Source organism: Andrena cerasifolii, chromosome 5 (genome assembly GCF_050908995.1).
Source record: "Andrena cerasifolii isolate SP2316 chromosome 5, iyAndCera1_principal, whole genome shotgun sequence".
NCBI classification, from domain to species: domain Eukaryota; kingdom Metazoa; phylum Arthropoda; class Insecta; order Hymenoptera; family Andrenidae; genus Andrena; species Andrena cerasifolii.
The window spans coordinates 9,910,132-9,920,733 of record NC_135122.1 but is presented as its reverse complement, the minus strand read 5'-3'; the positions used below and the strand labels follow the sequence as shown (position 1 = coordinate 9,920,733).

General features: G+C 35.3%; 3 protein-coding genes across 6 annotated transcripts; 2 read left to right on the top strand and 1 right to left on the bottom strand.

The window, feature by feature from the left end:
• The first annotated feature begins 481 nt into the window (after positions 1-481).
• Positions 482-2,546, top strand: LOC143368970 (V-type proton ATPase 21 kDa proteolipid subunit c''). Its single transcript, XM_076812256.1, has 5 exons — positions 482-753; positions 870-918; positions 989-1,072; positions 1,140-1,539; positions 1,610-2,546. Exons 1-5 carry the CDS (start codon positions 693-695, stop codon positions 1,640-1,642), a joined length of 627 nt encoding a protein of 208 aa, XP_076668371.1. The 5' UTR covers positions 482-692; the 3' UTR covers positions 1,643-2,546.
• Cpt2 (Carnitine palmitoyltransferase 2) lies at positions 2,140-5,564 on the bottom strand. 2 transcript variants are annotated; one of them, XM_076812236.1, is made up of 7 exons: positions 5,335-5,564; positions 4,594-4,634; positions 3,979-4,537; positions 3,373-3,906; positions 2,822-3,311; positions 2,543-2,735; positions 2,140-2,430 (listed from the first exon to the last, which is right to left on the bottom strand). In XM_076812236.1, exons 2-7 carry the CDS (start codon positions 4,608-4,610, stop codon positions 2,298-2,300), a joined length of 1,926 nt encoding a protein of 641 aa, XP_076668351.1. In that variant the 5' UTR covers positions 4,611-4,634; positions 5,335-5,564; the 3' UTR covers positions 2,140-2,297. The 2 variants fall into 2 exon arrangements, with proteins under 2 accessions (XP_076668351.1, XP_076668350.1); XM_076812235.1 differs by lacking the exon at positions 5,335-5,564 and adding an exon at positions 4,697-5,202.
• Positions 5,565-5,642: 78 nt separating this feature from the next.
• LOC143368960 (uncharacterized) lies at positions 5,643-10,399 on the top strand. Of its 3 annotated transcripts, XM_076812226.1 has the most exons (13): positions 5,643-6,127; positions 6,214-6,534; positions 6,607-7,297; positions 7,376-7,527; positions 7,601-7,746; positions 7,820-7,928; positions 8,006-8,163; positions 8,243-8,353; positions 8,423-8,536; positions 9,230-9,340; positions 9,548-9,776; positions 9,853-9,968; positions 10,039-10,399. In XM_076812226.1, exons 1-13 carry the CDS (start codon positions 5,806-5,808, stop codon positions 10,177-10,179), a joined length of 2,721 nt encoding a protein of 906 aa, XP_076668341.1. In that variant the 5' UTR covers positions 5,643-5,805; the 3' UTR covers positions 10,180-10,399. The 3 variants fall into 3 exon arrangements, with proteins under 3 accessions (XP_076668341.1, XP_076668343.1, XP_076668342.1); XM_076812227.1 differs by lacking the exon at positions 9,230-9,340 and having other exon boundaries at positions 5,644-6,127; XM_076812228.1 differs by lacking the exons at positions 9,853-9,968; positions 10,039-10,399 and having other exon boundaries at positions 9,190-9,340; positions 9,548-9,687.
• Positions 10,400-10,602: the final 203 nt, after the last annotated feature.

Here is a 10,602-nt window from a genome sequence, read left to right as displayed (position 1 = left end):
CTTAAATTTATGAAAAATATTTGGATAAAATGGAATTCTATCGCTATCCCACGCGATATAATTATAACGGGATTATATCTTCTAGCACGATTGTTTCTGCGCAATGGGTATAAGTGCATTTGTGAAAGTAAAGGAAGAAAAATTAATATAATGCATTTCTTTAAACTTTTCAAAAAATTATAAATGGTATGCGGAATGTATTTTTTAATATTTCTAAACAGAAATGAATAAATCGTTTTGAATTGTTCTACGAATCAAGAATTTAGTCAATTTTGGTCGACGATTTACTTATTTTAGAAATAAAGTGTATATTTCACAGACCAGAGCATGTACGCATACATATGTAGTATATCCAGTTCGTAATACGAACACGTTAATTAATTTATCCGCGAAAGTTTTCAGCTGTTTTAAAGGAATTAAAAAGTCGAATATTAATACTGTCTTTCTGCGATCGGTGTCACTAGTGTACCGAATCATTGGGTGTACCAGTGGTACTAGACTGTACTAGACGTCACATGATAAGAACGGGTGTGAGTGCTTCCCTTTCAATTCCACAGTGAAATGTTCTTATTTTAAAGAATTACAAGGGTCCGTGGTTCACTGATGCTTTAAATCGATATAGACATTCGTTCATTTACGTTACTACGTTTGTCTCAAGTCTTGCGCGCAACGACAAAGCTAAAAACAGCGCAATGAGATACATTTTGGGCACTACCTTCGCGACCACTGCTTCTGCTACAATTCTAGTATTAGGTATTAATCCTTATTTATATATGTATTCCGTTTCAAATGAAAAGGAAACCACCAATATCTTGTGTCGTCGAAAAATCTATTTTTATTCATACACTATATGATAATAATTCTTACAGTATTATATCATCTATTCACTGGGAAAGGAGAGCGCGTTAGTATCGCATGGTGAGTAAAAAGTTTCTGCATATTAGCATTTAAAATAATAACGCACATTGTTGTAAGAAAATTCTTTTAGGTTCCTGGAGAATTCGTCTCCATACATGTGGGCAACTCTTGGTATTGGCCTTGCGGTAGCCTTATCCGTAGTTGGCGCTGCACTGTGAGTTTCATGCTGTTTTTTATATGTAATTAAACGACGAACGGATAATATAAATCGAGTGTTTCAGGGGAATTCATACGACAGGAGTGTCGATCGTTGGAGGTGGCGTGAAAGCCCCAAGGATTAAAACAAAGAACTTAATTTCTGTAATATTTTGCGAAGCTGTGGCCATTTATGGTTTGATCACTGCAATCGTTTTATCTGGAATGTTGGATCAGTTTAACTTTGCTGAAGCTAGTTTAAAGGAAGAAATTCGTGTTCAGAATTGGCTAGCTGGGTATCTAATGTTCGGAGCTGGCATGGCCGTTGGTCTCGTCAATCTATTCTGTGGTATAGCCGTTGGTATCGTGGGTTCGGGTGCAGCTCTTGCAGATGCAGCTAATTCTGCTCTGTTCGTGAAGATTCTTATTGTTGAAATCTTTGGTTCCGCCATTGGACTCTTTGGGTTAATTGTTGGCATTTATATGGTAAGTAACTTAAATACGCTTATAAATATCTCATTTTATCTGTTAAATATTAATAAACTCATTTTTGTAGACATCTAAGGTAAAAATGGGAAATAAAGTATAGATTTAGAGTAAAGAGCAGTATTATACACCACTGTAACAGTATGTTCAGGAAAGCACAGTGTTTCATTCCATGTTCAGCAATACGATAAAAGTTGAAAGGATAAATATAGAAAAGAATTTAAAAGAATGCCTTTGTTCGAATGAATATGAAACAAATCTTCTCATACAATCGTCATCTACATTTTGACCAAGCATATAAGTTTGATAGAAAATGATTTAAGGGATTATTCAAACTTATTAGTGTCGGATATGATGATCTCTGTACATAACTATTTGTAATAGCATAACATTTATTGATGTAATACTGTTTCTGTTTATGGTAGTTTGAGTGCGTTCTAGCGCTCTTCTTCTAATGTATCTAATGTATATATGTTTATCAACAGAAATGTTGTACTAAATGAAAATACTACTACATTATATTTACTTGTACGTGTTACACATCTATATAAAACATGGTATATATATGTACTCGTATTTATCAGGGAGATTCATTTCGCATTATATGTACAAGGAAAATATTCTTTATTCTCTTGACAATAGTAAAAAACTTTTCAATAACAATGTATAAAAATTCATGATTCTGCATCTAAATCGTCAGCGGTAGAAGTTCTTACAAATAGTAGTCGACGAAGGCCAATTACAAATATCTAACACCGTTAGCAGCGATGGGCCAACACTTGGTGAATGCTTTTAAATGCTTGTTCCAAACACTTTACATACTCATTTGCATTGCAATAATTATTGTAACCTGTCACAACAGCGCCAAGTCTGCTATCTTGGATCATGTATCTAAACATGGAACGAACGTGTTACAAGCAAAGTTTCGGAACGTTACCTTCTACATTAGCAGATGGCAGATAACATGTTTCTAAAAAAAAAAAAATAAAAACGTGCATCTTACCCGATTCCGTATCCATTTCTTATTACTGGTCCGAAACCACCAGCAAATACGGCTGGACTTGAAAGGGTAGATGTAGACAAAACGTTATTGTTTATATATTCATACGCTGAGTCTTTGAAAATGGCTGGCTGTGGAAGATTCGATTGTTCCCAAATTTTTCTCAACGCGAACAAATGTCTATCGAATCCTTGTCCTATAAATATGCGTGAAAAGATTTCTCATCGTACATTTCAATGCCAAAAGTAATAGACCATTTCGATAGTGCTGTATAATTATTACCCATAGCCGCATCCTTAGTGAGCGCATTGTGAACGTTACTACAGTTGATTATTAACTGTTTCAATTCAGCTGTTGATAAATTGTTATTTTTCAAAGCCATGATTTCACACGTCGCCTTTGTTTCCTTTGTACAAGATCTAATAGTTTCTGTTCTTCCGTGTTTAAACGCAGCCGTACTACAAGATTCATATGTCGGTACAACGCAACCCTTCATATAGTATAAAGCTAACTGGAAAGCCAATTGCATAATTGCGTCCGGGCTTACGCCAAATTTTTTACATTCGTCTTTACCAAATTCGTTAACTATAATGTGATCGATACTTAGTTCTTTAGTCCATTCTTCGTATTTTTTCTTTTCTGTATCAACAATCCCTTGTATATTATCATCTACAATAAATTCGAGTTTTCGGACATCTTCTGTTCCTTCCTTGAGGTGATGAATGTCATTAGGATGAAATCTTGGTCGATTTGAAATATCATCCTTTACATCCTAATGAAAAACATGCCATCAAATATTACAACCTTTCCTCCTAAAATTCGAAATTACTTACGTTAAAGTATCTTAGAACAGCTACTCCGTCTCCCCATGAATGCTCAAAATTTATCCCAGCATAACCATCTTGCGTAACAATTACAGAAAATGATTTATCAAACCACCTGTTTGTTCCATCCGAATGGAGATACGTGCCAACTAATTTGTTATAATCGGTACCAATGTACTCATCGTCCAGTGTCATCAGGAGTATAGCAGAGTCTATTTTTTGTAAGACCTCTTGATTACCAATTTGCAATAAATGTGCTCTCGTATTAGCCCACAGATTACGCTCTGAAGTTGTAAGTACCCCAATCGGGCTTTTATTGGCTGGTCTATCATCTTCCAAGATAGATTTTAGACAAGTTGCTATTGTCTTTGGCTCCAAAATATAGCCATTTTCATCTAATACATCGAAAGAGTAGAAATGCCCTTTCCTCATCACAATTACATGTCGCGCAGATGTATCCTGATAAATCTCATCTTTTTCTACTTTCGGTAATCTCGTGGTATTAAACAAATTGTGATATTGTGACATGTCTAGAGGAAAAGCCTGTAATAACGATTTTTTTCCAAAAATATTAAACAATTTCTTCTCGCAACATGAAAAACAAATTTGCCTTACCTTGAACAAATAAGCTCCATACCAACTAAACCGAGGTGGTAACAATCTTGTAACTGTACGAAACAAATTTGTATCAGACTTTTTGGGATTCAAATGGAACACTTCTGGTGGTAGAATATGTTCCCGCAATGATTTCATAAATCTTAACGATGATATAATAAGATTGGTAGCCTTCACTAACTGCACGTTATACGTCGAATTACTTTCTGGTACAAAGACTATGAAGGGATTGTAATTGATGGGTAAAGGCTTACGGTCTCTTAGATACATATTAAACCAAGGTTCGCTGATGTAGCTAGTATGAAGATTTTTAGCATCTTTTTCAACAAGCTGCTCGTGCAAAGCGCAACCATCTTTAATAAGAAATTCATCAACATAAGCCATGGTTTTCTCCAATTGTTCTTTAGGTAACAAAGGTGTCTGCGCGTTTAAATATCTTGCGCATGTGTCTGTTAATTTGGGAATTGGCAAACGTGGCAGAGATTGTTGAAAGTGCATTGTGGGAGTTTCACTTCTTTTAATATATTGATATTCTTCGTCCTGTCGGGTGGTTGTACTCCTGTAATAATGAAATATATGCAAAACAAAAATCAATTTTGCTTTTAAGTTATTTACCTTGATACTTGCAACATTAATTGCACCCTTCTTGGATTAATCTGCGGAATAGATGTATTATTAAAATCATATGCCACATATAAAAAATTTGCAAGGTACTTACCATATTCCCTCTATAATAATTATGTCTTACACTGGATGAAAACATATTGCACGTATAAAAAAACCTGTTTACTAAATACTTAAATGTTCAGAGTGAACAAACGATCCCGTATAAGCCAGTGTAAACTACCTTAGTTACCGTCAATATGAGCAGAACGTTAAGTAACTGTAATTAACTATTGTGTAACGTATATTATAAAAACAAGTGTTTGGGTGTGTATTTCTATATGCACACCTACGTTTCCATCTTAAACTTTCTGCCCGGTAATTACGGTAATGACAGTTTCTTGCTCGAAAAGCATTTAAAAGTCTGTCTGGCATTAGCGCGTTTTCACGCCTATCACAGCAGGAGAAGAATTGACCCGCGCGTTTACTTTAGGGACATTTGAAACACCCCAATGCTTCTTTTAAAATTGCAAACCGGCATTTAATTTCTCAAACAGCCCAATTCTGTTTGCAACGATATTGAAAAAATTGACATTTGCAACTTTGTTGCCTTCAATGCCTTCCTAATGCGTGCGGGAATAGTGTAGAAAACGTGTATATAGTTGGAACGTTGTCCCTAGATCGAACGTGTTGTTCAATACCGTTCAATACTTGCCCCGCCGCAAGGGTTAGATTTCTGCATTACATATGTACCTATTTTGATTTTATGTCCCTTTTATTTGCAATTTAAAATTTGAAGTTTGACATATTTTTCATACTTCTGTGTCTAGTTTCAAATTTAAGAGAATGGAATTACATCGACCGATGAATGTGTTCTATCGAAAATTAAAATATTTAAATTTCGAATAGAATAAAATAATTTGAAATGGGAAATAAAGTCTTCACTCTTCAACTGCGATGCGTCGCAAAATTTTTTATAGTTAAAATGTTAAAAGTTTTTCCCAACTTTGATAAAAGAGATGTCGCTGCTTCGAATGCAATGTGCGCAGTATGTAGTGGGAATGATCGTAATATAAATGGCGATCGCTGGTTCGACGCGATGGTTCTCGTGATGCTGTAGTACTACAGTTGAATATGGTCTGTGTTAAGATCTCAAGTTCGCAAAAGTGTTAATTTGGCGTTTAAGTTCTTTCCGCAGTGTATTAAAATGAACGAGCGTCAGTAATGGGAGATTTGTTTGATATCGCGAACCTAATCACAACTGTCGGTGTTGATAGAATAAAGATTAAGCCGGAGCCCGGATTACCGGAGAAGTCGTCGAATGAAATATTAACAGAGTTATTTAGTACGTTCGATGCTGAAGAAGAAATAGCATCACCAGAGAACACCGATCAACAGGTTCCAAATGCTAGTGTCAAAGTTGAGAAACCTCAGAAGAGGACTCAGGTCAAGAAGAAGAAAACTAAAAAGAAACATAAACATAAGGATAAAAAGCATAAAAAGAAGTCAAAACGTAATTCCTCCGAGAGCAACAGTGACCTTGAAAGTAAAATATAATTGATAATTAGAAATTGGGTGTGTACATTGTTTAATAGTTGTAAGTATATAATCTTTTCTTGTTGTAATCTCTAGATGTCAAGAAGAAGAAGAAACATAAAAAGAAAGCGAAACGGAAGCACGAAAATGATTCCAGCAGGTCATCGGATTCTGAAGAGCCTAAAAATAAGATACCCAAATTTACCACTGACAATGTAAAAAGGAAAGGTCGTAATAAAGATGGGTTAGATAAGAACAATTCAGACGCATTGACAAATTTTGACCAAGTGTTGTCGGTTAAAAAAGAACCAGGGTTAGAAGGCACTCGTGCGATGGGCTCCAAGAGCCCTTTGCTACCACCACTTTCAAAAAAGATTCAAGATGAATCCGAGGAGCCGTTGATACCTAAAATTCTTGGTTGGTATAATTTAACAGTTACATTCAGATTTTATAATACACATTGCTGCTAAATATTCTTTTTGTACGTAGAAAAACCGAAGCAAACAGTTCAAGGAAAGATCTTAATAAAAGACCTCAAGAACAGTGCTGTTTATAACGAGACGGTGAAAGAAATAGAGAACAAAGAAAAAGAAAGGGCAGCGAGGATGGAAGATGGTGAATTGTCCGATAGCAGCACGGACAATAGAACCCCGACATTAAGTCCTAGTCCAGTGCGATGCATTTCGCTCAGATCACCAACATTGAGTCCAACTTCGGAGAAAGTAGAAAATACAATGCCAAGTCCTACCAAAGGGGGAATAACCGCGAGGAATGATTTAAGATTAATTTTGAGAGAAAAAGAGAAGAAAAGATTAGAAGGTACGGATAAAAAGTTGGATGAATTAGAGAAGTCAAAGTTGTACATGGATAGCGAATACAAAGAGAGAGCATATAATTATAACCAAAAGACCACGATAAACAGAGATAGTAAACGTAATCACAATTGCCATTTACAAGAGAAGAGAAGATCTGAATCTCAAACATGCATGGACTTGTATAGAAGTAGAAGCAGAGGGACGGATAAACAAAGGGATAAGAGTAGAGATGGGCATAATAAAAGTAGGAGCGGCGACAGACGCGAGTCTGTGAAAAGTCGAGAAAGACGAAGACACAGGAGTCGTAGTGATGATAGAAGCAGAGATAAATATGCGCGGGGTCGAAGTAGAAGTAGAGAACGGAAGTTGGTATTACTGCTCTATTAGTATACATAAGTATTTTGTGATATATTCCTAAATATTTAATGTTTGCATTATATCAGGGAACGGATAGAGATTGATAAGAAGAAATTGTTGGAAATTGCAAGAAAGAATGCAATAAATATGATTAAACAAGGAACATTACCACTGGCGCAACAAGACAAAGCTATCGCTGCGATACAAACTGGTGGGAAAACTGTAGACGAGCTCACAGGTAAATATTTCAATTACCAGTCAAAATTATGATGTTTCAATGATGAATAGCAAAATATATCTTCTTGTTTTAGACTTTTGTAAATCATTATCAAAATCCGAAGCATTGGGTGAACTTTCTAGTATCTCTTCGGAAGAGGATGGAAGTGAATCTGAAAAAGGATTTCACCATCCATTTTTGCTCAAAGGTCGACCTAGTTCTATCATTATGAATATTCGGGTGGGTTCGATATATTTTAAAAGACATAAATGTTAATAATGTTTATTCATAACAAACTATTGATATACTTTAGGATGCGAAACAATTGCCGACAAAAACATTCCAAGAAAAAACAGTAGAATCATCGAATCAACTACGTTTACAATTTCCTGTATCCAGTGGACAACATCATAGAAAAAGTGGTAAAGTTCCTGTTATAGTGAAAGCATATGAAAATATCATTCTATCTCAGTTCCATACAAATTCTTGTTTCCTACAGAAAATGAATGGATACCAGTTACACCAAAAAAGTCAGAACCAAAGAAACAATTTGTACCAGCTTCTGTTCCGAGTGAACCAGTTTCTGTAATGCCTCCACCACCTACACCAGTACCTCCAGTGCAATCAGCGCTCTTCTGCCAACCAGTAACAGCAGAGGTATGGAAGGAAGAAGGGACATTTTTCAGTTGGTTTTAAAATATAATTGCATTAATGTATATATATGTTATATCTACAGCCGATAGACATTGGTTCAATTGTATCTCAAAGATTAGCAGCAATGAGGAAATTAAGAGAAAACCCAAATGACGTGTGTGCTCAGAATGAAATGTATCGAGCACAAAATGAGGTAATACTCCTATGATCATGAAATATACTTGTATTGTTTGGTATTTTTGCCCTATATTGTGTGTTATAGATGAAAACGTGGGCGGAAAGTAAACAAATGCCAGGGCAATTTACTGGCAGTACGGGAGCCAAAGTGCTCTCACCTGCGGAACTTACGTCAGGTTATCAAGCTTGGGCTCGTAAGGTAACAGTATTATTTACAATCTGATCACGTCTCATTACTCGTCGTTCTATATTTATTTCATCATTAAAACTTTTGCTAGCAATCCTCGATCTTATTATGTATGTACATGTCAGATATAATTGGCGACATTATATCCGAGTATGAATGCATATATTAACACGTATGATTTGCGATATCACAACTCTCTCTCTCTCTCTCTCTCTCTCTCTCTCTCTCTCTCTATCTATCTATCTATCTATCTATCTCTCCCTCCCTCTCGCCCCCTCTCTCTCTCGCTCTCTCTCTCTCTGTCTCTGTCTCTTAACAATGCATTGCCTGATACTGATATTGCCTGTAACAAGTTTTCAGGTACAGTCCCTATGAAGATCAATGTCATGTTGATCCAATAGGAACTGTGATGCAGGCACAGACTATTTCTTATATAGAGATAGATTCTGTGCCTGCATGGACACAGGAGCACCATTATTTTATACCTATTCTGTATATATATGGACAAACTATACATTGAAATATCAAGTGCTATTATAATGACTACTAATCGTTACAATAAGTAAAAGGCACACTAATGAAAGGAAATTAATTGTATAGAAAGTTCATTTATATAATGGGCTCTTGTGAGATTATTGCTAATTATCATCAGCTTCCTATCATAGGATTTCATCAGGAGTTACTCTATATCTCTCTGTCATAAAGCTGGGATATTTAGCATTAGTCTGCATCCACCTGAGGGTTTGTTACAGGCACGTAGCTACATCAGAGAAGAATCAACTTCAGCGGCGTGATGTCGAATTTATAATTTCTTTGGTAAGTATCCTCACCCGAAAAATGAGAATTTTATACAATCGATTGAAACTACATTGAAATGTCATTATTAGACATAAAGTAACAAAAAATATTTTATTACTTTTTGTTATATATATATATATATATATACATGTTTATTGTCATGTTTATCTCTTAACTTTATTGCCATTGCGATATTCATTAGCTCTAACTTGACCAACTATTTAGGATCAATTAGTATCTGCGCAACCTGTTTCGGGTGGGATGGGTATGGCATTACTGCAGAAGATGGGTTGGCGACCAGGGGAGGGATTGGGAAAAAATAAAGAAGGTACACTTGAGCCGTTGCAGCTCGAAGTAAAATTGGATAAAAGAGGCCTCGTCTCGGAACAAGATATCGGGCAGAAAGTAGGAAAAGCTACAAAGCCGTTGGTACCAGCCATCAAAACTTTAGAAGGTACACCGATTTTCTTTCAATGCAATGATTCCTAATAGAATAATATGAACAAATTGAAATCGATGTATCATCGCAGGAAAGCATCCGGTATCGTTGTTGGGAGAATATTGTTCAAAGCGAAAACTTGGCGCTCCAGTTTATGAATTGTGCTTTGAGTGTGGACCGGATCATAAAAAAAATTTCCTCTTTAAGGTATGTAACGATTCCTATCCTCTACGTCTATAAATTTTACACATTATTGATATATAATATTATATTTCAGGTTAAAGTGAACGAAGTCGAATATAAGCCAAGCGTGGCAAGTCCTAATAAAAAGCAGGCTAAAGCGATTGCAGCACAGATTTGCTTACAAACTTTGGGGTTATTACCCGAGCCTAATTCTACGACTGTTTCAAAATCGTAGTTACATTTTTAGAAATTACTTTACAATCAATTAAAAGAATACTGCATAACGATGTATAAAATTTGTAAATTCAAAGTACATAAGTTACTCTTTTTTTAATTTCACTATGTATATAAAATAACTTAACATTTGAATGACTTTCCTTTTTACCACTGTAACTGCTACTTTAAATATATGCACCGATGCATATAATGTAAATAAATGAAAAATATATTATGGATGCTCTTATATATATATATGCCTGTATGTAATGTTTACATACAAATTTTGAAAATTTAAATGTTTCTGGAACACTTTTTATTTATGAAGGCGAACAAAAAAAAGGAATTTTTATTTTCGAGGACAATTTTTTTAACATTTAGGGGGGGGGCATGTACCGAAATATGCGAAAAAGATAACAAATTTTTTTCTTATTCTCAGTAT